The following is a 25,467-nucleotide window of genomic DNA, read 5'->3' on the forward strand; positions in this document are numbered from 1 at the left end:
TGAGGGAGAAAAGAGGGATAGTGAGTGAGAGCAAGAGATAAAGAGGGATAGTGAGTGAGAGCAAGAGATAAAGAGGGATAGTGAGTGAGAGCAAGAGATAAAGAGGGATAGTGAGTGAGAGCAAGAGATAAAGAGGGATAGTGAGTGAGAGCAAGAGATAAAGAGGGATAGTGAGTGAGAGCAAAAGATAAAGAGGGATAGTGAGTGAGAGCAAGAGATAAAGAGGGATAGTGAGTGAGAGCAGGAGATAAAGAGGGATAGTGAGAGCGAGAGATGAAAAGAGGGATAGTGAGAGCGAGAGATGAAGAGGGATAGTGAGAGCGAGAGATGAAAAGAGGGATAGTGAGAGCGAGAGATAAAGAGGGATAGTGAGTGAGAGAGAAAAGAGAGATAGTGAGTGAGAGAAAAGAGGGATAGTGAGTGAGATAGAAAAGAGGGATAGTGAGTGAGAGAGAAAAGAGGGATAGTGAGTGAGAGAAAAGAGGGATAGTGAGTGAGAGAGAAAAGAGGGATAGTGAGTGAGAGAGAAAAGAGGGATAGTGAGTGAGAGATGAAAAGAGGGATAGTGAGTGAGAGAGAGAGAGGTCCTGATGTTTTACAAAGAGCCACAGCGCCACCTATAGAGCTTCCTCTGTCTGTGTTTGTCCATGTGGCCACAGAGGAAATGTGAACCACATGTTGGCTCTCTGACTCTCTCTCACACACATACACACACACACGCACACACACACAATAACTTTTGTTGTTTGTTAATGAAGCAAAAGGGCCTTAAGCAGAGGGTAAAAATAATATCAGACAGGCAGAGACGTACACATCATCACACATTTTGTACACTTAGACTCCTATTTGACTCGCATCGGTGTATGCATGCCATGAATCATATGTAGCATGTCTTTTGTACACACATACACACACACACACACACACATTGGCTGACATGTATGTTAGCATGTGGCAGGTCTGTGCAATAGTAATCGAGGGGAGGTCAGCTGGGAGGGGCTCTGTGGTCCCACTGCTCTTGTAATCACAGAGGTAACCAGGCTCGCTTAACAAGCAGGTTGGAATATGTGCCGGGGGGGGGGGGTGTCTCTTACACGCTACACACACATGCTGCCGAAATAGTCTGTGTCTGAGAGCAGCGCCATTGTTCTTTCTAATCCTGGGTGGCTCGCTCTCTTCTGGGTTTATTTTGACAAACGCACCTCCTCAGATAAAGTGAGGGCAGAAAAGAGAGCTAGAGAGAGAGGGTAGTAGAGAGAGACAGCGAGAGGGTAGTAGAGAGAGACAGCGAGAGGGTAGTAGAGAGAGAGACAGCGAGAGGGTAGTAGAGAGAGAGACAGCGAGAGGGTAGTAGAGAGAGAGACAGCGAGAGGGTAGTAGAGAGAGAGACAGCGAGAGGGTAGTAGAGAGAGAGACAGCGAGAGGGTAGTAGAGAGAGAGACAGCGAGAGGGTAGTAGAGAGAGATACAGCGAGAGGGTAGTAGAGAGAGATACAGCGAGAGGGTAGTAGAGAGAGAGACAGCGAGAGGGTAGTAGAGAGAGAGACAGCGAGAGGGTAGTAGAGAGAGAGACAGCGAGAGGGTAGTAGAGAGAGAGACAGCGAGAGGGTAGTAGAGAGAGAGACAGCGAGAGGGTAGTAGAGAGAGAGAGGGTAGTAGAGAGAGAGAGGGTAGTAGAGAGAGAGAGGGTAGTAGAGAGAGAGAGGGTAGTAGAGAGAGAGAGGGTAGTAGAGAGAGAGACAGCGAGAGGGTAGTAGAGAGAGAGACAGCGAGAGGGTAGTAGAGAGAGAGACAGCGAGAGGGTAGTAGAGAGAGAGACAGCGAGAGGGTAGTAGAGAGAGAGACAGCGAGAGGGTAGTAGAGAGAGAGACAGCGAGAGGGTAGTAGAGAGAGAGACAGCGAGAGGGTAGTAGAGAGAGAGACAGCGAGAGGGTAGTAGAGAGAGAGACAGCGAGAGGGTAGTAGAGAGAGAGACAGCGAGAGGGTAGTAGAGAGAGAGACAGCGAGAGGGTAGTAGAGAGAGAGACAGCGAGAGGGTAGTAGAGAGAGAGACAGCGAGAGGGTAGTAGAGAGAGAGACAGCGAGAGGGTAGTAGAGAGAGAGACAGCGAGAGGGTAGTAGAGAGACAGCGAGAGGGTAGTAGAGAGAGAGACAGCGAGAGGGTAGTAGAGAGAGAGACAGCGAGAGGGTAGTAGAGAGAGAGACAGCGAGAGGGTAGTAGAGAGAGAGACAGCGAGAGGGTAGTAGAGAGAGAGACAGCGAGAGGGTAGTAGAGAGAGAGAGGGTAGTAGAGAGAGAGAGGGTAGTAGAGAGAGAGAGGGTAGTAGAGAGAGAGAGGGTAGTAGAGAGAGAGAGGGGGTAGTAGAGAGAGAGAGGGGGTAGTAGAGAGAGAGAGGGGGTAGTAGAGAGAGAGAGGGGGTAGTAGAGAGAGAGAGGGGGTAGTAGAGAGAGAGAGAGAGGGTAGGAGAGAGAGAGAGAGAGGGGGTAGTAGAGAGAGAGAGAGAGAGAGAGAGGGTAGTAGTAGAGAGAGAGAGAGAGAGAGATGGTAGTAGAGAGAGAATCATGAGAAAACAAAAAGATAATTACTTGACACATTGGAAAGAATTAACAAAAAAACAGAGCAAACTAGAATGCTATTTGGCCCTAAACAGAGAGTACACAGTGGCAGAATACCTGACCACTGTGACTGACCCAAACTTAAGGAAAGCTTTGACTATGTACAGACTCAGTGAACATAGCCTTGCTATTGAGAAAGGCCGCCGTAGGCAGACATGGCTCTCAAGAGAAGACAGGCTATGTGCACACTGCCCACAAAATGAGGTGGAAACTGAGCTGCACTTCCTAACCTCCTGCCCAATGTATGACCATATTAGAGAGACATATTTCCCTCAGATTACACAGATCCACAAAGAATTTGAAAACAAATCCAATTTTGATAAACTCCCATATCTACTGGGAGAAATTCCACAGTGTGCCATCACAGCAGCAAGATTTGTGACCTGTTGCCACAAGAAAAGGGCAACCAGTGAAGAACAAACACCATTGTAAATACAACCCATATTTATGCTTATTTATTTTAACTTGTGTGCTTTAACCATTTGTACATTGTTACAACACTGTATATATATAATATAACATTTGTAATGTCTTTATTGTTTTGAAACTTTTGTATGTGTAATGTTTACTGTTAATTTGTATTGTTTATTTCACTTTTGTATAATATCTACCTCACTTGCTTTGGCAATGTTAACACATGTTTCCCATGCCAATAAAGCCCCTTGAATTGAATTGAATTGAATTGAGAGAGAGAGAGGGTAGTAGAGAGAGAGAGAGCGAGAGAGAGAGGGTGAGAGAGGGTAGTAGAGAGAGAGAGAGAGAGAGAGAGAGAGAGAGAGAGAGAGAGGGTAGTAGAGAGAGAGAGAGAGAGAGAGAGAGAGAGGGTAGCAGAGAGAGGGAGAGAGAGAGAGAGGGTAGTAGAGAGAGAGAGAGAGAGAGAGAGGGTAGCAGAGAGAGAGAGAGAGAGGGTAGTAGAGAGAGAGAGAGTGTAGTAGAGAGAGAGAGAGAGAGAGAGTAGTAGAGAGAGAGAGGGTAGTAGAGAGAGAGAGGGTAGTAGAGAGAGAGAGAGAGGGTAGTAGAGAGAGAGAGAGAGAAAGAGTAGTAGAGAGAGAGAGGGTAGCAGAGAGAGAGAGAGAGAGAGAGGGTAGTAGAGAGAGAGAGGGTAGTAGAGAGAGAGAGGGTAGTAGAGAGAGAGAGGGTAGTAGAGAGAGAGAGAGGGTAGTAGAGAGAGAGAGAGAGAGGGTAGTAGAGAGAGAGAGAGAGAGAGGGTAGTAGAGAGAGAGAGGGTAGTAGAGAGAGAGGGTAGTAGAGAGAGAGAGAGAGAGAGGGTAGTAGAGAGAGAGAGGGTAGTAGAGAGAGAGAGGGTAGTAGAGAGAGAGAGGGTAGTAGAGAGAGAGAGGGTAGTAGAGAGAGAGAGGGTAGTAGAGAGAGAGAGGGTAGTAGAGAGAGAGAGGGTAGTAGAGAGAGAGAGGGTAGTAGAGAGAGAGAGGGTAGTAGAGAGAGAGAGAGAGGGTAGTAGAGAGAGAGAGAGAGGGTAGTAGAGAGAGAGAGAGGGTAGTAGAGAGAGAGAGAGGGTAGTAGAGAGAGAGAGAGGGTAGTAGAGAGAGAGAGAGGGTAGTAGAGAGAGAGAGGGGGTAGTAGAGAGAGAGGGTAGTAGAGAGAGAGGGTAGTAGAGAGAGAGAGGGTAGTAGAGAGAGAGAGGGTAGTAGAGAGAGAGAGGGTAGTAGAGAGAGAGAGGGTAGTAGAGAGAGAGAGGGTAGTAGAGAGAGAGAGGGTAGTAGAGCGAGAGAGAGAGGGTAGTAGAGAGAGAGAGAGAGGGTAGTAGAGAGAGAGAGGGTAGTAGAGAGAGAGAGAGGGTAGTAGAGAGAGAGAGAGGGTAGTAGAGAGAGAGAGAGGGTAGTAGAGAGAGAGAGAGGGTAGTAGAGCGAGAGAGAGGGTAGTAGAGCGAGAGAGAGGGTAGTAGAGAGAGAGAGGGTAGTAGAGAGAGAGAGGGGGTAGTAGAGCGAGAGAGAGGGTAGTAGAGAGAGAGAGAGAGGGTAGTAGAGAGAGAGAGAGGGTAGTAGAGAGAGAGAGAGGGTAGTAGAGCGAGAGAGAGGGTAGTAGAGAGAGAGAGAGGGTAGTAGAGAGAGAGAGGGTAGTAGAGAGAGAGAGGGTAGTAGAGCGAGAGAGAGGGTAGTAGAGCGAGAGAGAGGGTAGTAGAGCGAGAGAGAGGGTAGTAGAGCGAGAGAGAGGGTAGTAGAGCGAGAGAGAGGGTAGTAGAGCGAGAGAGAGGGTAGTAGAGCGAGAGAGAGGGTAGTAGAGCGAGAGAGAGGGTAGTAGAGCGAGAGAGAGGGTAGTAGAGCGAGAGAGAGGGTAGTAGAGCGAGAGAGAGGGTAGTAGAGCGAGAGAGGGGGTAGTAGAGCGAGAGAGGGGGTAGTAGAGCGAGAGAGGGGGTAGTAGAGCGAGAGAGGGGGTAGTAGAGCGAGAGAGGGGGTAGTAGAGCGAGAGAGGGGGTAGTAGAGCGAGAGAGGGGGTAGTAGAGCGAGAGAGAGGGTAGTAGAGCGAGAGAGAGGGTAGTAGAGCGAGAGAGAGGGTAGTAGAGCGAGAGAGAGGGTAGTAGAGCGAGAGAGAGGGTAGTAGAGCGAGAGAGAGGGTAGTAGAGCGAGAGAGAGGGTAGTAGAGCGAGAGAGAGGGTAGTAGAGCGAGAGAGAGGGTAGTAGAGCGAGAGAGAGGGTAGTAGAGCGAGAGAGAGAGGGTAGTAGAGCGAGAGAGAGAGGGTAGTAGAGCGAGAGAGAGAGGGTAGTAGAGCGAGAGAAGTAGAGAGAGAGAGAGAGAGAGAGAGTAGTAGAGAGAGAGAGGGTAGTAGAGAGAGAGAGAGAGAGAGAGAGGGTAGTAGAGTGAGAGAGAGAGAGGGTAGTAGAGTGAGAGAGAGAGAGTGTAGTAGAGAGAGAGAGAGAGGGTAGTAGAGAGAGAGAGAGAGGGTAGTAGAGAGGGTAGTAGAGAGAGAGCGAGATGGTAGTAGAGGGAGAGCGAGAGAGAGGGTAGTAGAGAGAGAGAGGGTAGTAGAGAGAGAGAGGGTAGTAGAGAGAGAGAGAGAGGGTAGTAGAGAGAGAGAGAGAGAGGGTAGTAGAGAGAGAGAGAGAGAGAGGGTAGTAGAGAGAGAGAGGGTAGTAGAGAGAGAGAGAGAGGGTAGTAGAGAGAGAGAGAGAGAGAGGGTAGTAGAGAGAGAGAGAGAGAGAGGGTAGTAGAGAGAGAGAGAGAGGGTAGTAGAGAGAGAGAGAGAGAGAGAGGGTAGTAGAGAGAGAGAGAGAGAGAGGGTAGTAGAGAGAGAGAGGGTAGTAGAGAGAGAGAGAGAGGGTAGTAGAGAGAGAGAGAGAGAGAGGGTAGTAGAGAGAGAGAGGGTAGTAGAGAGAGAGAGGGTAGTAGAGAGAGAGAGGGTAGTAGAGAGAGAGAGGGTAGTAGAGAGAGAGAGGGTAGTAGAGAGAGAGAGGGTAGTAGAGAGAGAGAGGGTAGTAGAGAGAGAGAGGGTAGTAGAGAGAGAGAGAGAGGGTAGTAGAGAGAGAGAGAGGGTAGTAGAGAGAGAGAGAGAGGGTAGTAGAGAGAGAGAGGGGGTAGTAGAGAGAGAGAGGGGGTAGTAGAGAGAGAGGGTAGTAGAGAGAGAGGGTAGTAGAGAGAGAGAGGGTAGTAGAGAGAGAGAGGGTAGTAGAGAGAGAGAGGGTAGTAGAGAGAGAGAGGGTAGTAGAGCGAGAGAGAGAGGGTAGTAGAGAGAGAGAGAGAGGGTAGTAGAGAGAGAGAGAGGGTAGTAGAGAGAGAGAGAGGGTAGTAGAGCGAGAGAGAGGGTAGTAGAGAGAGAGAGAGGGTAGTAGAGAGAGAGAGAGGGTAGTAGAGCGAGAGAGAGGGTAGTAGAGAGAGAGAGGGTAGTAGCGAGAGAGAGGGTAGTAGAGAGAGAGAGAGAGGGTAGTAGAGAGAGAGAGAGGGTAGTAGAGAGAGAGAGAGGGTAGTAGAGAGAGAGAGAGGGTAGTAGAGAGAGAGAGGGTAGTAGAGCGAGAGAGAGGGTAGTAGAGCGAGAGAGGGGGTAGTAGAGCGAGAGAGGGGGTAGTAGAGCGAGAGAGGGGGTAGTAGAGCGAGAGAGGGGGTAGTAGAGCGAGAGAGAGGGTAGTAGAGCGAGAGAGAGGGTAGTAGAGCGAGAGAGAGGGTAGTAGAGCGAGAGAGAGGGTAGTAGAGCGAGAGAGAGGGTAGTAGAGCGAGAGAGAGGGTAGTAGAGCGAGAGAGAGGGTAGTAGAGCGAGAGAGAGGGTAGTAGAGCGAGAGAGAGGGTAGTAGAGCGAAAGAGAGGGTAGTAGAGCGAGAGAGAGGGTAGTAGAGCGAGAGAGAGGGTAGTAGAGCGAGAGAGAGGGTAGTAGAGCGAGAGAGAGGGTAGTAGAGCGAGAGAGAGGGTAGTAGAGCGAGAGAGAGGGTAGTAGAGCGAGAGAGAGGGTAGTAGAGCGAGAGAGAGGGTAGTAGAGCGAGAGAGAGGGTAGTAGAGCGAGAGAGAGAGGGTAGTAGAGCGAGAGAGAGAGGGTAGTAGAGCGAGAGAGGGGGTAGTAGAGCGAGAGAGAGGGTAGTAGAGAGAGAGAAGTAGAGAGAGAGAGAGAGAGAGAGAGAGAGTAGTAGAGAGAGAGAGAGTAGTAGAGAGAGAGAGGGTAGTAGAGAGAGAGAGAGAGAGAGAGAGGGTAGTAGAGTGAGAGAGAGAGAGGGTAGTAGAGAGAGAGAGAGAGAGAGAGGGTAGTAGAGAGAGAGAGAGAGGGTAGTAGAGAGGGTAGTAGAGAGAGAGAGAGAGGGTAGTAGAGAGAGCGTAGTAGAGAGAGAGCGAGATGGTAGTAGAGGGAGAGCGAGAGAGAGCGGGTAGTAGAGAGAGAGAGAGAGAGTTCCGGAGTTCCAAATTGAGCAGCAGCTGCTGAAAAGATGAGCTCCTACAAATATTGAAATTTACATGGTTTTTAGAGTGAAGTACATCGGAAAAAAGCAAAAGAAAACTGCAAGACTGAATAGGAGACCAAACAAGCAGCAAACAAAGAAGATAGGCTTTTGAAAAAGTAAAAATTTTTCATAAAATTGTGCCGTTTTCTTAGCTAGCTAAATTGTTTACCAGTTGCTAAGCAGTTGCTAGCTAAATTGTTTACCAGTTGCTAAGCAGTTGCTAGGGACTCTCCTGGAAGAAGCTAGCTAGCTAACAAAGAATATCTAGTTAACAGAAGAAAAGAAAAGACAAAGTAAGGACAGAAGAAAAAGGAAAAAGGACATCAAAGTGAAACAGTCCTCTAAAGACACAAAAGACAATAATACAAGAAACAACACTTCTATTACAACATTGTAGCCAACATCACCAGCGTTGCTATGGAAATTGTTTACCCACCAGACATCCAAACAGAGGAAGCTAAGAAACGTTTCAAAGGTTTGTTCATGGGACAGAACCATGAATGCCTGTTTGCAGATCTCACCAGTTGCAAAACAAGAGCAAATTACATTTTTAATACCAAACGAGGGCACATATGGAAAAAGGTTATTTGCAACCATTTCCCTTTCTCAAAAAAGAGAGGCATCAACCAAGGATGTCAGATCAGCATTTTTGAAGAAGCTGACCATAGCAACACGTATCAAACAGTAAACGTATATAATAATGGAACTGTATTGATACAAGGCAATGAGTCAAGCCTCCAGGCTTTTGAGAATAGGTTTACTACCCTAATAGCAGAAGCTGAAATCATCTCAGAAACTGTGGAAAAAGTCGAGGGAGATGACGGTGAAAAGCAGGCCCCAACGGTCTCTGTGACCCAGCAAGAAGCCCTCAGTGTCCCTCTACCTACCTCACCTGCAGCAGACAGAGCCAAGGACATGCCTACAACACCAAGAACACCTGCTATGCAACGTTTCCACAACACCCTCTAGTCACCCTCTAGTCGAAGCTCAGGTCATAGAACACAGAGAGAACAAACTTCAAGAGGAGGACACTGTCCAGAAACTAAAAGAGATGAAACAGTTCAGGGAGGAGAGCAGAGCATCTATTGCTAAATTAGAAAGCAGAATGGACAAACTGAGTCAGACAAATGATGACCTCAGAGACCATCTGAGCACAACAAGAAAGGAGCTAGAACAAAGAGAGCGATACATTGACCTCCTCAACCAGCAGCGAGTCATTATGTCCTCTGCATCTAGAGAACATATCCACCAGCTTGGCATAACACAAGCAGAACCTGAGACCAGCATAGCCTCCACCACACAGCCTGATGACACTGCACCAGCCTGCCAGTCTGCTCCAGCCCAGGTCAGAATACCAGTCTCCCAGTCTGCTCCAGCCCAGGTCAGAATACCAGTCTCCCAGTCTGCTCCAGCACAGGTCAGAATACCAGTCTCCCAGTCTGCTCCAGCACAGGTCAGAATACCAGTCTCCCAGTCTGCTCCAGCACAGATCAGAATACCAGTCTCCCAGTCTGCTCCAGCACAGGTCAGAATACCAGTCTCCCAGTCTGCTCCAGCACAGATCAGAATACCAGTCTCCCAGTCTGCTCCAGCACAGGTCAGAATACCAGTCTCCCAGTCTGCTCCAGCACAGGTCAGAATACCAGCCTCTGTCTGCTCCACCCCAGGCCAACCTACCAGCCTCGCAGACTGCTCCAGCCCAGGTCAGAATACCAGCCTCTCAGTCTGCTCCAGCCCAGGTCAACCTACCAGCCTCTCAGTCTGCTCCAGCCCAGGTCAACCTACCAGCCTCCCAGACTGCTCCAGCCCAGGTCAACCTACCAGCCTCTCAGTCTGCTCCAGCCCAGGTCAACCTACCAGCCTCTCAGTCTGCTCCAGCCCAGGTCAGAATACCAGCCTCCCAGTCTGCTCCACCCAGACAGTCACCCACAACTGCAATCCTTATTGATTCAAATGGGAAGTTCTTAGTCCAGGAAAGATTATTCCCTAGACACCAGGTGTATAAGTTCTGGTGTCCTACAACTGACAGTGCAATGCAGCTACTCAGTCAGACCAGGATTGATACCCTCGACAACATCATCATCCACACTGGCACAAACGACCTTCATGCCAAAGGTGAAAATGTATCTGGGGCAGTGAGAAGAGTGGCAGAACGGGCACAGGCTGTGTTCCCAACAACCAATATAGTTGTGTCCACCCTCCTACCAAGAAAAGACTTCCCAGGAAAGTTGATCGACAAAATAAATCAACAGATCACTGTGGACTGTGCCTCACTGCTCAACGTCAGAACGGCTCACCACCCCACTCTGACATGTCAACACTTATACCATAATGTACATCTTGATCAGGACAGTATCAGAACCTTTGCCAAGAACCTAAAAGATGCAACACTTGCCAGGGACCCACACACCCATCACCCCAGCAACTGAGGTCCCCCGCCCCACCTTCTGAAACAACAGTACCTCCACCATCCCCAGGAGAAAAGAGCCAGACACGGCTTATTACAGCACAGCTCTACTAGACCAGGCCCAACACAGCACAGATTTACCAGACCAGACCCGCCTCAAGACAGCACGACTAGACCCGGCCCATCACAACACAGCTCTACTAGACCAGGGCCTTCACAACACAGCTCTACTAGACCAGGGCCTTCACAACACAGCTCTACTGGACCTGGCCCGTCACAACACAGCTCTACTGGACCTGGCCCATCACAACACATCTCTACTGGACCTGGCCCATCACAACACATCTCTACTAGACCAGGGCCATCACAACACATCTCTACTGGACCCGGCCAATCACAACACAGCTCTACTAGACCTGGCCCATCACAACACATCTCTACTGGACCAGGCCCATCACAACACATCTCTACTAGACCTGGCCCATCACAACACATCTCTACTGGACCTGGCCCATCACAACACATCTCTACTAGACCTGGCCCGTCACAACACAGCTCTACTAGACCTGGCCCATCACAACACAGCTCTACTAGACCTGGCCCATCACAACACAGCTCTACTAGACCTGGCCCATCACAACACATCTCTACTGGACCTGGCCCATCACAACACATCTCTACTGGACCTGGCCCATCACAACACAGATCTACTGGACCTGGCCCATCACAACACATCTCTACTGGACCTGGCCCATCACAACACAGATCTACTGGACCTGGCCCATCACAACACAGCTCTGACCACTACTCCAAGGTCGGACAGAACACTGTCCTTCAGAGAAGTACACCACATGATGCAGTCCACACCATGTATCATTCAGATCATCAGCCTACATATGCTGAGGTAACCTCTGGCAAAAGACACCTAGAACAATCAGAGATAGGAGAGGTGCGCCAACTACTGCAGCTAATATGCAGACTACTGAGCTAGACAGACCCTTTAATTCACACGCACGCACACGCGCACACACACAGGGTTGCAGATTGCATTGTACTTATTTTTTGTGCAGTCTTATTCCATTCTTATTAATTTGTTTACAACTATTCTTCATTTTATTGGCACCGGTATTATTATAATAATTATATGTAATGGTGTGTGTGTGTGTGTGTGAGTATGTGTATGTATGTATGTATGTATGTATGTATGTGTGTATGTATATGTATATATATATGTATGTATAAGTGTATATATATATATATATAATTTTTTTTCAATGTACTTTACTCAAACCAGTGAATATCACTTATTATAAATGAGATCATTAACTATCAGCTCTTGGAAAATCCAGGGCCTTTACTCTTCACATTTTGGTTATAAAACAACAAATCCAGAATTGATTAAAAACATCAAGGGACAGGACATCAGAATCCTACTGGAAACATGGTGTCGTGGAGACATAGATACTCAGTGTCCCTCAGGCTATAGAGAAAGTTTACTACCATCAATCAAACATAAAAATGTTAAACGGGGCCGAGACTCAGGTGGAATCATCATTTGGCATAAGCAGGACTTGGCACTGAATGAAATGAAAAAAGGTACCAGTCACATTTGGCTAAAACTTAACAAAGGTACAATCTATTGTGACAATGATGTGTACATATGTGCAGCTTATGCTCCTCCTTCAGATTCATCATATTATGATGATCAGTTTTTTGACAATCTCCATACAGAAATCATTACATTTCAGGCAGAGGGTAAAGTGCTTCTTTGTGGAGATTTCAATGCAAGAACAGGTTCTGAGCCTGACTACACTGATGCGGGAGGTAACCACCACATATTTGGACACCCCTCCTTGTACAGTAGCCCTATTATAAATAATAGAAACAGTCCTGACCAAATACTGAACAAAAATGGGAAGGAGTTAGTGCATCTCTGTCGAGCCTTAGGCCTGTACATGCTTAATGGTAGAATCAGAGGGGACTCTTTAGGTCAGTTTACTTACTGCTCAGCTCTTGGGACAAGTGTAGTCGATTATGCCATCACTGACATAGACCCCTCCTCCATTAGTGCATTCACTGTCAGACCACAGACACCATTGTCAGATCACAGTCAGATCAACGTGTTTCTGAAGAAATTAACCGGCAATATTCATTCCAAAAAACTGCCCAATAAACTCTACAACATAAACCAATCGTATAGATGGGCTCCAAACAGTGCAGAGAGATTCAATGAAACATTGAACTCAAATTAAATGATGAACTCTATACAGTTTTTCAATAACTCACAATACCAAAACATTAAAGATGGTGTCAATTCGGCTACTCAAAACATCAACTGCATATTCCAAAAAGCATGCAGATTTGAGAAAACCAAAGAAATGCAACATCAGAAACAAAAAACAAAATGTTTCTGACAAATGGTTTGATAATGAATGTAAAACAATTAGAAAACACCTAAGACAAATGTCAAACAAAAAACATAAGCAGCAAAACAACCCAGAGCTACGATATGAATACTTTGAAACTCTGAAACAGTATAAACATACACTGAAATGCAAGAAACTGAATTATACCAACAAGACACTTGATGAAATTGAAACGCAATTGACCAAAATCAGTTCTGGGACATGTGGAACAATTTAAGCACAACAAAGCCACAAGAATTAGCCATACAAGATGTAGGAATTTGGAAAACTTATTTTGATAATCTATACAAAAACATCCCAGAAAAAGACTTAAAACAGAACCAATTAGAAATTAAAGAAAAATTGAGCATCGTTGAATCAGTCATTAAAAACAACCAAAATCCATTAGATTACCCAATAACCCAACAAGAACTAAATAAAAAGCTCAAATCTATTAAATCAAAGAAGACTTGTGGTCTAGACAACATCAGAAATGAAATGCTGAACAACAGCACACCTGAGTTTCAAAATGCTGTGCTTAAATTGTTCAACATGGTTTTAACTTCTGGCTGCTTCCCTGATGTTTGGAACCAGGGGCTCATCTCCCCTATCCACAAAAGTGGAGACAAATCAGACCTCAATAATTACAGGGGAATTTGTGTAAACAGTAACTTGGGAAAGGTTTTCTGTAGCATTTTGAATTCAAGAATTCAAACCTTTCTTCAAGAATTTTTTTTAGTAACTAAATGTCAAATTGGCTTTCTACCTAACCATCACACTACTGACCATATATGCACCTTACACACACTAATTAATAAACACGTCCACCAAAAAAAAGAGGGCAAAATCTTTGCTTGCTTTATTGACTTTAAAAAAGCATTTGATTCTATTTGGCACGAAGGGCTATTCTTCAAAATTCTCCAAAGTGGGCTTGGTGGGAAGGTGTATGACTTAATAAAATGTATGTACACAGAAAACAAGTGTGCAATAAAAATCAAAAACCAAAGAACATAATTATTTTCACAATGTCGAGGTGTGAGACAAGGCTGTAGTTTGACTCCAAATCTTTTCAACATTTATATCAATGAATTAGCAGACATGTTGGACCGTTCTCCAGCCCCAGGACTCACACTATTTGATACAGAGGTGAAATACCTGCTATATGCTGATGACTTGGTACTTCTATCACCAACCAAAGAAGGTCTTCAACAGAACATTAATATTCTAGAGCAATATTGCCATAATTGGGCCCTGGCAGTAAATTTCCCAAAAACTAAAATCATGATTTTCCAAAAACAAAACAGATGTCAGAAACACAAATATAAATTCACCCTGAACAACACCATAATTGAACACACAAAAAATTACACCTACCTTGGTCTGACCATATCTGCATCGGGAAACTTTAATAGGGCAGTGAATGCACTCAAAGAAAAAGCCCGCAGAGCAGTGTATGCAATAAAAATGAAATTATTCAAAATCAACATCCCAATTAGAATTTGGACCAAAATATTTGACAATGTAATCCTACCAATAGCTCTTTACGGAAGTGAGGTTTGGGGGCCACTCAATTGAAGCCCTACATGCAGAATTCTGTCGGAAAATCCTACAAGTCCAGAGAAATACACCAACTAATGCATGTAGGGCAGAATTTGGCCGCTTTCCAGTAATAATGAAAATACAGAAAAGATCATCAAAATTTCGGCTACATCTAAATTCAAGTCCAAATACGAGTCTGCAATTTAAAGCACTTCAAACCCAAGCGCTGAGCCCAGAAACGAGCCCTCTGTCAGCTGGTGTTGGACCTAACCAACCAAGCTGACACCAGCACTGCTTCAAAATAAAGAATTCCAATAAACAAAATCATGAACCAATCAAAGGACTCATATATTCAACATTGGAAAAACGAGGAAAAACCAAGTACAGGCTGAGTGACCACCGATTGGCAATAGAAACCGGCAGACATAAAAATCATGGCTACCCAAAGAGGAGCGTGTATGTGGTCACTGCACGACAGGGGAGGTAGGAACAGAGATGCACTTTCTCCTTTACTGTGATAAATATTCCTCACCAAGAGATTCATTATTCACAGAAATGACTACATTTATTCCAAATTTTAACTTATTAAACCCAGAGGAAAAACTAAAAATACTCATGGGCGAAGGAGCAATGGCTCCTCTTGCAGCCAAATATGTATTTGCCTGCCTTAGCCTGAGGGACACTGAATAATAACATCTGCATAGTAAGCAGTAACTTACTTATTATTACTGTTATCGTTATTACTATTATTATTGTTGTTTATCATTCCAAATAGTAGTGGTATGGGTGATAATGGTAATGATAGCAGTTTAGTGATGGTGGTGGTGGTAGTAGTGGTAATAATGATAGTAGTTGTAGTACTGATGTAATGGTGAAGATGACAGTTATTTAGTTATAGTTTAATTTTCCATTTATACTTTTATATTTATTACATTACATTCGACTATTGACTGTTACCATTTTATTGTTATTATTTTTGTATTGAATTTTGTATTATTATTTACTGCCATTTTATATTATATATTATTATATTATATATTATATTATCTATCTATCGATCTCTCCTCTCTGACTGACTGTTGACGTAGCCTGTATCCAGGCTAGAGGGCAGTGCCAAAGCCTTGACACACTGGACCTTTATGCCCCGCTGGCAGAGGACCAGACATCCCCTCCTACCCCTCACAGCGCCTGTCCCACCCCCACACTGTTCCCACCAGCACTGTGGGACACCACATTTGGCTATAATGCCTGTGGGGTCACATGACAAGGGAGGAAACAGAGCTGTAAGTTAGACAGATTTCACACTGACTACACACATGTAGTAGTATTCATACACACACAATAGACTAACGCTCACACACACCTAGTACTGTTCACAGCATCTACTTCCACTGTAGCATTGTTTACATACTATGTAGGTTCCTGCACCTTGTATGACACTGTATGTATATATCACAAGCACATATAGTCTCTGGATCCAAGTTGGCTTCATTTCACCTCACAGGAGGATCACACTGTCCAGAGAGACAATTCATCTCTCTGATGTTGCTGAGCGTGTTCAGAGACAACGAGACACATTCTCAAAACAGAATAGGCTTGTGAAACCCTGTGTGTGTGTGTGTGTGTGTGTGTGTGTGTGTGTGTGTGTGTGTGTGTGTGTGTGTGTGTGTGTGTGTGTGTGTCAGTCTGAGGGCGTTCAATGTTGTTTTTGGATGTTTGGACAGCTTTGGTTTCAATATGTGAGTATATGTGTGTTTATGTATGTGTGTGTATTTGTGTTTGACTGTGTGTAGAGATCTGTGTTTGTGTGGGGGTGTTTGTGTGTGCTTTATATTTTATGTGTGTGTGTATATATATATGTGTATGTGAGTGTGTTTATATTGCAGTGGAAGAGAACAGTGTTGACAGGATCTGTACTGGCTCTGATGCATATGGCCTAATTCTGACAGTCTATTGTGGGATTTTTCACTTTGCAGAAATTGGGGACTATGGCAGATACTTGATTGTACACACACACACACATTTGCAGCCAAACCAATGCATCCAGCAACAGTAATTTCCTGCTCTCCCAGCCAACAAGATCACAACCATGCCAGAGGAATCAAAACACACACATTCTCACATTATGACGAGGAGAAGAAGAGCCAGGCTACATATTCTGTCCTTTTATTTATTTATTTATTTATTTATTTCACCTTTATTTAACCAGGTAGGCTAGTTGAGAACAAGTTCTCATTTGCAACGGCGACCTGGCCAAGATAAAGCATAGCAATTCGATACATACAACAACACAGAGTTACACATGGAATAAACATAACATACAGTCAATAATACAGTAGAAAAATAAGTCTATAGACAATGTGAGCAAATGAGGTGAGATAAGGGAGGTGAAGGCAAAAAAAGGCCATGGTGGCGAGGTAAATACAGTATAGCAAGTAAAATTCTGGAATGGTAGATTTGCAGTGAAAGAATGTGCAAGTAGAAATAGAAATAATGGGGTGCAAAGCAGCAAAATAAATAAATAAATACAGTAGGGGAAGAGGTAGTTGTTTGGGCTCAAATCTAGATAGGCTATGTAGAGGTGCAATGATCTGTGAGCTGCTCTGACAGCTGGTGCTTAAAGCTAGTGAGGGAGATAAGTGTTTCCAGCTTCAGAGATTTTTGCAGTTCGTTCCAGTCATTGGCAGCAGAGAACTGGAAGGAAAGACGACCAAAGGAGGAATTGGCTTTGGAGGTGACCAGTGAGATATACCTGCTGGAGCGCGTGCTACAGGTGGGTGCTGCTATGGTGACCAGTGAGCTGAGATAAGGCGGGGCTTTACCTAGCATAGACTTGTAGATAACCTGTAGCCAGTGGGTTTGGCGACGAGTATGAAGCGAGGGCCAGCCAACGAGAGCGTACAGGTCGCAGTGGTGGGTAGTGTATGGGGCTTTGGTGACAAAACGGATGGCACTGTGATAGACTGCATCCAGTTTGTTGAGTAGAGTGTCGGAGGCTATTTTATAGATGACATCACCAAAGTCGAGGATTGGTAGGATGGTCAGTTTTACGAGGGTATGTTTGGCAGCATGAGTGAAGGATGCTTTGTTGCGATATAGGAAGCCGATTCTAGATTTAATTTTGAATTGGAGATGCTTAATGTGAGTCTGGAAGGAGAGTTTACAGTCTAACCAGACACCTAGGTATTTGTAGTTGTCCACGTATTCTAAGTCAGATCCGTCCAGAGTAGTGATGCTGGACGGGCGAGCAGGTGTGGTTGAATAGCATGCATTTAGTTTTACTTGCGTTTAAGAGCAGTTGGAGGCCACGGAAGGAGAATTGTATGGCATTGAAGCTCGTCTGGAGATTACTTAACACAGTGTCCAAAGAAGGGCCAGAAGTATACAGAATGGCGTCGTCTGCGTAGAGGTGTATCAGAGAATCATCAGCAGCAAGAGCGACATCATTGATGTATACAGAGAAGAGCGTCGGCCCGAGGATTTGAATTCTGTGGCACCCCCATAGAGACTGCCAGAGGTCCGGACAACAGGCCCTCCGATTTGACACACTGAACTCAATCAGAGAAGTAGTTGGTAAACCAGGCAAGGCAATCATTTGAGAAACCAAGGCTGTCGAGTCTGCGAATAAGAATGTGGTGATTGACAGAGTCGAAAGCCTTGGCCGGGTCGATGAAGACGGCTGCACAGTAATGTCTCTTATCGTTGGCGGTTATGATGCCGTTTAGGACCTTGAGCGTGGCTGAGGTGCACCCATGACCAGCTCTGAAACCAGATTGCATAGCGGAGAAGGTACGGTGGGATTCGAAATAGTCGTTAGTCTGTTTGTTTACTTGGCTTTCGAAGACCTTAGAAAGGCAGGGTAGGATAGATATAGGTCTGTAACAGTTTGGGTCTAGAGTGTCACCCCCTTTGAAGAGGGGGATGACCGCGGCAGCTGTCCAGTCTTTGGGAATCTCAGACGATACAGAAGAGGGGTTGAACAGGCTACTAATACGGGTTGCAACAATTTCGGCAGATAATTTTAGAAAGAGAGGGTCCAGATTGTCTAGCCCGGCTGATTTGTAGGGGTCCAGATTTTGCAGCTCTTTCAGAACATCAGCTATCTGGATTTGGGTGAAGGAGAAATGGTGGGGGCTTTGGCGGGTTGCTGTGGAGGGTGCCGGGCAGTTGACCGAGGTAGGGGTAGCCAGGTGGAAAGCATGGCCAGCCGTAGAGAAATGCTTATTGAAATTCTCAATTATAGTGGATTTATCGGTGGTGACAGTGTTTCCTAGCCTCAGAGCAGTGGGCAGCTGGGAAGAGGTGCTCTTATTCTCCATGGAATTTACAGTGTCCCAAAACTTTTTTGAGTTAGTACTACAGGATGCACATTTCTGTTTGAAAAAGCTAGCCTTAGCTTTCCTAACTGCCTGTGTATATTTGTTCCTAACTTCCCTGAAAAGTTGCATATCGCGGGGGCTATTCGATGCTAATGCAGAACGCCACAGGATGTTTTTGTGCTGGTCAAGGGCAGACAGGTCTGGAGTGAACCAAGGACTATATCTATTCCTAGTTCAACATTTTTTGAATGGGGCATGCTTATTTAAGATGGTGAGGAAGGCACTTTTAAAGAATAGCCAGGCATCATCTACTGACGGGATGTGGTCAATGTCATTCCAGGATACACCGGCCAGGTCGATTAGACAGGCCTGCTCGCAGAAGTGTTTTAGGGAGCGTTTGACGGTGATGAGGGGTGATCGTTTGGTCGCAGACCCATTACGGATGCAGGCAGTGATCGCTGAGATCTTGATTGAAAACAGCAGAGGTATATTTGGAGGGTGAGTTAGTTAGGATGACATCTATGAGGGTGCCCGTGTTTACGGATTTGGAGTTGTACCTGGTAGGTTCATTGATAATTTGTGTGAGATTGAGGGCATCAAGCTTAGATTGTAGGATGGCCGGGGTGTTAAACACGTTCCAGTTTAGGTCACCTAGTAGCACGAGCTCAGAAGATAGATGAGGGGCAATCCATCTACATATGGTATCAAGGGCACAGCTGGGGGCAGAGGGAAGTCTATAGCAAGCGGCAACAGTGAGAGACTCGTTTCTGGAAAGGTGAATCTTTAGAAGTAGAAGCTCGAGTTGTTTGGGTACAGACTTGGATAGTAATACAGAACTCTGAAGGCTATCTTTGCAGTAGATTGCAACATTGCCCCCTTTGAGAGTTCTATCTTGGCGTAAAATGTCTTGGCTTCTAATGTTAACATGCATGAAACCAAGGCTTTTACGGTTACAGAAGTCAACAAATGAGAGCACCTGGGGAGTGGGAGTGGGGCTAGGCACTGCAGGACCTGGATTAACCTCTACATCACCAGAGGAACAGAGGAGAAGTAGGATAAGGGTACGGCTAAATGCTTTACGAACTGGCCGTCTAGCACGTTCGGAACAGAGAGTAAAAGGAGCAGGTTTCTGGGATCGATAGCATAGATTCAAGGCATAGTGTACAGTCAAAGGTAAGGTAGGATGTGAGTACATTGTAGGTAAACCTAGGCATTGAGTAATGATGAGAGAGATATAGTCTCTAGAGACGTTTAAACCAGGTGATGTCATCGCATATGTAGGAGGTGGAACAACATGGTTGGTTAAGGCATATTGAGCAGGGCTAGAGGCTCTACAGTGAAATAAGACAGTATTCACTAACCATGACAGTAATGGACGAGGCATATTGATATTAGAGAGAGGCATGCGTAGCCAAGTGAACATATGGGTCCAGTGAGTGGTTGGGCTGACTGGGGACACGGCGATTCAGACAGTTAGCAGGCCGACGCTAACAAGCTAATAGTTAGCAGGCCGTGGCTAAACAAGCTAGCAGTTAGCAGACCGGGGCTGGCAAGCTAGCAGTTAGCAGACCAGGTTAGCAAGCAAGCAGTTAGCAGGGGCTAGCAGTTAGCAGACCGGGGAAGGCAAGCTAGCAGTTAGCAAACTGGTGCATGCAAGCTAGCAGTTAGCAGACCTGGGCAGGCAAGCTAGCAGTCAGCAGACCAGGGCTAGCAAGTTAGCCTTTGGGGGACGTCGCGATGGGGGTAAGTCTGTTTTTGCCTCTTCGTGCGGTGACGTCGATTGACCAGTCGTGGAATTAGTAGGTTTCCAGGTAGCTCTAGGTAGCTAGCAGGCCTAGCAGAATAGGCCTTCAGCTGGCGTCGCGTCTGAGGGGCCTGTTGGAGTCCTCGGGGAGATTATGTCGGTATTCCAGTCGTAGAGGATCGGCGGGGTTCCGGGCCCCGTACCGGCAGTAGAAGGGGTCCGGATATTGTAGCCCGGGAGTGGGCTTCGGTGGTAGCACAGGAGCCCTGGCCGGGCTAGCTTCAGGCTAATTGGTGCTTGCTCCGGGATGGAAACGCTAGCCAGGAGTGGTCACCCAGGATTGCGGTTAGCTAGTTGCGAAGATCCAGATGAAAATGTTCAGAGTTTGCGGTAGGAATCCGGGGATATGGAGAGAAATAGGTCCGTTATGCTCTGGTTTGGTCACGTTGTTCGAACTTTATGAACATGACACATGCTGTATGCAGCTGCACAGTCTGTCCCTTTCTCTCTTGCTGCTTCACTCATTTATACACAAACACACAGTTGCAGCGATGTGGCTGAGCGTGTTGTGTGTACTGTACAGTTTGGAAGTAGGCCCAGTGATGTGTCCATACATAAACGCCCCAGGTCTTTCCCCTACTCTGCATGAATAAAATCCCCTGCTCCCTCCTCTGGGCCATGCAGTGCCAGGACTATGAGTGAGAATGACCACTGTTCAGCTTATTGCTCAAACAGCCAGTACTTCTTAGTCCCTGAGTCACCCACATACTTATCCAACTAAAAATGCAAGTCATCCCCCTGGTACAGTTTTAGGGTTAATAATGGTTGGCCCTTGGCTTCCTAGCATCATTCAGGGGTTGAATGTTGGTTGATCCTCAGACTCATTGTGGGCCTTTCATTCTTCTCTCTATTATTTTCTCTTTCTTTCCTTAGCTTGTTCTCACACTTTACCCTTACCTCTGGGCTAGATTATGGTTGTCCCCCAGTATCTCTCTCTCTCAGGCCTATTCTAGGGATAAATTATGTTTGGCCCTGGCTGTGGTTCTCCTTCCCACTCCTGGGCTGAGTTATTGTTGGCACATCAGGCTCGGTGATGCTTGTGTATACTGCCAGGATTTCTTACTGCCACGGCCGGGGCTGTTCACAATAGGGCTTTTCACTGTCTGGATATTCCTGGACCCGGGTCCATTCCTCGATTATGTTTTAATGTTGGGAAGGTTTCTTGATTTGCTTTTAAACACATATCTTCCATTCTGCCTGTTGGTGCCACACAGAGAGCACATACAGGTTGGTTTAGGATGGTGAGAAGACCATATTACCCAACAGGCTGAGTTTCAGCAGTCTTGCACACTGTGAACTTTACTCAGCATTAGACATTGCTTTCTGGGAATAGGAGTCCTTTGTTGTTAGGTTAACCCTGCCAGTCTAACCGTGCTTGATGAAAACTCAACACGTTTTATAATCCAGCATTAATAACAAAGTTGTTAAATTGAAGTCGTTATGTCTGTACTTAACATGACTCCATACTTTATATTTTGTATTCTGGAAAGTTTCATTCCTCCTCTCTGTTTCTCCTCTATTCATGTGTTTGGCCCCGCTAAAGAAAACATTGGCTGTGTAATCCAACAGGAAATAGTCCCACATCTGTTTCTGAACATCAACATGAAGAAGTGGGGTTTATGGGGAGTTAATGTGTACCCCTCTCCTCTCGCCCCCAGTCCTGGGGTCGCTCCGTCCCCCTGTCCGTCTCCCTTGCCTCTACCTCCAGGCTGCCCTCCTCACCCCCACCTCCCCCACTTCTTCATGTGTCTCTGTGAATCATCCTTAGAGGAGGGAGGGTCTTAAACAGTCTGAGGAACCCAGCTTCACTCTGCCAGCTTTGCAAATAATCAGAGACAACCTTTGATTCACACGTATTAGTCAGTCTTAGACAGCCTCACAGGAACTCTTATCAATAGTACTCTCTCACTCACACACACACACACACACACACACACACACACACACACACACACACACACACACACACACACACACACACACACACACACACACACACACACACACACACACACACACACACACACACACACACACACACACACACACACACACACACACACACACACACACACACACACGGTATATACAGTGCCATGAAAAAGTATTTGCCCCCTTTCTGATTTTCTCTAATTTAGCATGTTTTTTATACTGAATGTTATCAGATCTTCAACCAAAACCTAATATTAGATAAAGGGAACCTGAGTTTACAAATAACGCAAAAAAAGGTATACTTATTTATTTAATAAACAAAGTTATGCAACACCCAATATCTCCATGTGAAAAAGTAATTGCCCCCTAACACTCAATAACTGGTTGTGCCACCTTTAGCTACAATGACTCCAGCCAAACACTTCCTGTAGTTGTTGATCAGTCTCTCACGTCGCCTTGGAGGAATTCTGGCTCACTCTTCCATGAAGAACTGCTTTAACTCAGTATCATTTATTGCTTTTTATCTATTTTCATGTAGACTTGAATGTGTGTTTTGGATCATTGTCTTGCTGCAAAGGGGGCAAATACTACTTCACACATTCTATCACACACTATGACTCATATAAAACATAGACTAAACCCTCACACTTCGACAATAACACTTGAAGATACAGATACACACTTTCACAGAAAATACAGTATGCCCAATACATGATTATGGCTGAGGTTCTCACAGCCGTCTCCTCCAAGCTTCTCTTCTCTCTCCTCTGCCTGTGGAGTCTGGCTCTCTGAGATAATATTATGGTCTGCTATGGTATCACTCACACACTCTCTGTATGCCTTAGCTGACTTTACCCTGACTTTAACAGGCTGCCACCCCAGGCAGACTAGTATGCTAGTGTGTATTCACTGAACCATACAATACTATGTTATCGGTTGTATGATCAACTGGTTAATTAAATTACATTGAATAGATTAATAAGAAATTAATATTATTTCCTCATGTCGGTTTTGTCTCTCCCTCTCTCAGGCCGTGTGACCCCGGAGCAGCTGTGTTCCTACGTACAGCTGTTTAAGAGCAACTGGGGGGCTCTAGAGAGTCACTGTGGGGTAATACAACTGGGCCTGGCCACCGCCCAGACCCTCCGTCACCCCACACTGCCCCGCTGGGACTCCTGCCTTGCTTTTGAGAGGCTCCTCCTGCAGGTATACTACACACACCCTGGACACACACACACACACACAAACTCCGCCACCCCACACTGCCCCGTTGGGACCCTTGACTGGTGGGGTGACACTGGTGAGGCAAGGTGACCACAACTTTGTTTGGATAAACTGTCTGTCAGAGAGAGAAAAACGCTCTGTGACTCTCTACTGTGGTTTATAAACACAGCCAGTTGTGTTTGTAGGGGGAAAAAACATGCAGATCCTGTGTAAACTTCTGGGGGGAATAGCCTGCTTTCCAGTCAGTGTTTAGAGTTGTTGGGGCGAACGGCAGAAAAGGAAGCAGTTTACCAGGATGGACTGGGGCAGATGTGCACGTCTGTCAGACCATGGCAGGGTCAGAGGTTATTGGAGAAAAGGACAGAGAGAAAGACTGAGAGGACAAGAGAAAAAGTAAACAGCAGAAGTGTGTCTCATCACACCTCTGACCGAAAGCAGTGGTCTGCTGACAGTTTAGAATCTCTTTCTCTCTGAGTGGAGACTGAGAGCGGTAAGGCGCCATGTTCTAGAGTCTTCTAATCAAACTAATACTACTCTATTCCAAAGCCATTTCCTCCTCCTCTTACCTCTATATTTTCATAGTCTCTTTATATTCCTGAAGCTGTAAAGCCAGCAGCAGGACAGCACAGTATTTAGGAACTTATTAAAGTAAATCACGGAAAAACAAAACTGGCCTGCGCCTGCCAGCGTCCCATGCTAAAGTGGAATTTGAAAACAACCTTGTAAATCTTGTTTCTTAGCTGAGCTCCTGGGAGGAAGATGCTTCGGCTTATTTGGTACCAGGATCCTTCGTACCATGTTAGTCCACATCAAGCCATATTACTCCTTCTTTGTTCTGTACCCTTCTGACCTCATTTGTCCACTCTGCCTTTCAGCTTCAGTATCATAGTAGTCAGCAGGCGTTTATAGAAGAAAGTGGAAATGTGTCCTCAGGTAAAAATAGATACAAGGTAGGCCCAGTGATAACCATCTTATCTCAAGTGAGTATTGTTTTTGTTTGTGTATGTTTGGAACCCCATTCAAAACACATTCTTGGGAAATCAGCAGACCTGGGCTCAAATACCATTCCAAATATCTCAATGACTTTCACATACAGTACCAGTCAAAAGTTTGGACACAACTACCCATTCCAGGATTTTTCCTTATTTTTACTATTTTCTACATTGTAGAATAATAGTGAAGACATCAAAACTATGAAATAACACATATGGAATCATGTAGTAACCAAAAAAGTGTTAAACAAATCACAATATATTTGAGATTCTTAAAAGTACCCACCCTTTGCCTTGACGACAGCTTTGCACGCTCTTGGCATTCTCTTAACCAGCTTCATGAGGAATGCTTTTCTAACAGTCTTGAAGGAGTTCCCACATATGCTGAGCGCTTGTTGGCTGCTTTTCCTTTATTCTGCGGTCCAACTCATCCCAAACCATCTCAATTGGGTTGAGGTCCTGTGATTATGGAGGCCAGGTCATCTCATGCAGCATTCCATCACTCTCCTTCTTGGTCAAATAGCCCTTACACAGCTTGGAGGTTTGTTGGGTCATTGTCCTGTTGAAAAACAAATGATAGTCCTACTAAGCGCAAACCAGATGGGATGGTGTATCGCTGCAGAATGCTGTGGTAGCCATGCTGGTTAAGTGTGCCTTGAATTCTAAATAAATTACAGACAGTGTCACCAGCAAAGCACCATCACACCTCCTCCTCCATGGTTCACGGTGGGAACTACACATGCGGAGATCATCTGTTCACCTACTCTGCGTCTCACTAAGACACGGCGATTGGAACCAAAAAATTGGACTCATCAGACCAAAGAACAGTTTTCCACTGGTTGAATGTCCATTGCTCGTGTTTCTTGGCCCAAGCAAGTCTCTTCTTCTTATTGGTGTCCTTTAGTAGGGGTTTCTTTGCAGCGATTCGACTATGAAGGCCGGATTCATGCAGTCTCCTCTGAACAGTTGATGTTGAGATGTGTCTTACTTGAACTCTGAAGCATTTATTTGGGCTGCAATTTCTGAGGCTGGTAACTCTAATGAACTTATCCTCTGCGGCAGAGGTAACTCTGGGTCTTCCTTTCCTGTGGTGGTCCTCATGACAGACAGTTTCATCATAGTGCTTGATGGTTTTTGCGACTGCACTTGAAGAAGTTCTTGAAATGTTCTGCATTGACTGACTTTCATGTCTTAAAGTAATGATGGACTGTCGTTTTTCTTTACTTGTTTGAGCTGTTCTTGCCATAGGGATATCTGTTTACCTCCCCTACCTTGTCACAACACAGCTGATTGGCTCAAACGTATTAAAGAAGGAAAGCCATTAATTCCATTAACTTTTAACAAGGCTCACCT

At 45.6% G+C, this 25,467-nt stretch overlaps 1 protein-coding gene across 1 annotated transcript in view; it reads left to right on the forward strand.

The window, feature by feature from the left end:
* The window catches only part of LOC129869628 (sec1 family domain-containing protein 2-like), a 196,470-nt gene that overhangs the window by 38,341 nt on the left and 132,662 nt on the right, over nucleotides 1-25,467 (forward strand). The window contains exon 4 of the mRNA XM_055944215.1: nucleotides 22,929-23,104. Coding sequence (XP_055800190.1) covers nucleotides 22,929-23,104 — 176 coding nt within the window. The remainder of the gene's footprint in view (nucleotides 1-22,928; nucleotides 23,105-25,467) is intronic.

Source organism: Salvelinus fontinalis, chromosome 14 (genome assembly GCF_029448725.1).
Source record: "Salvelinus fontinalis isolate EN_2023a chromosome 14, ASM2944872v1, whole genome shotgun sequence".
NCBI lineage: Eukaryota > Metazoa > Chordata > Actinopteri > Salmoniformes > Salmonidae > Salvelinus > Salvelinus fontinalis.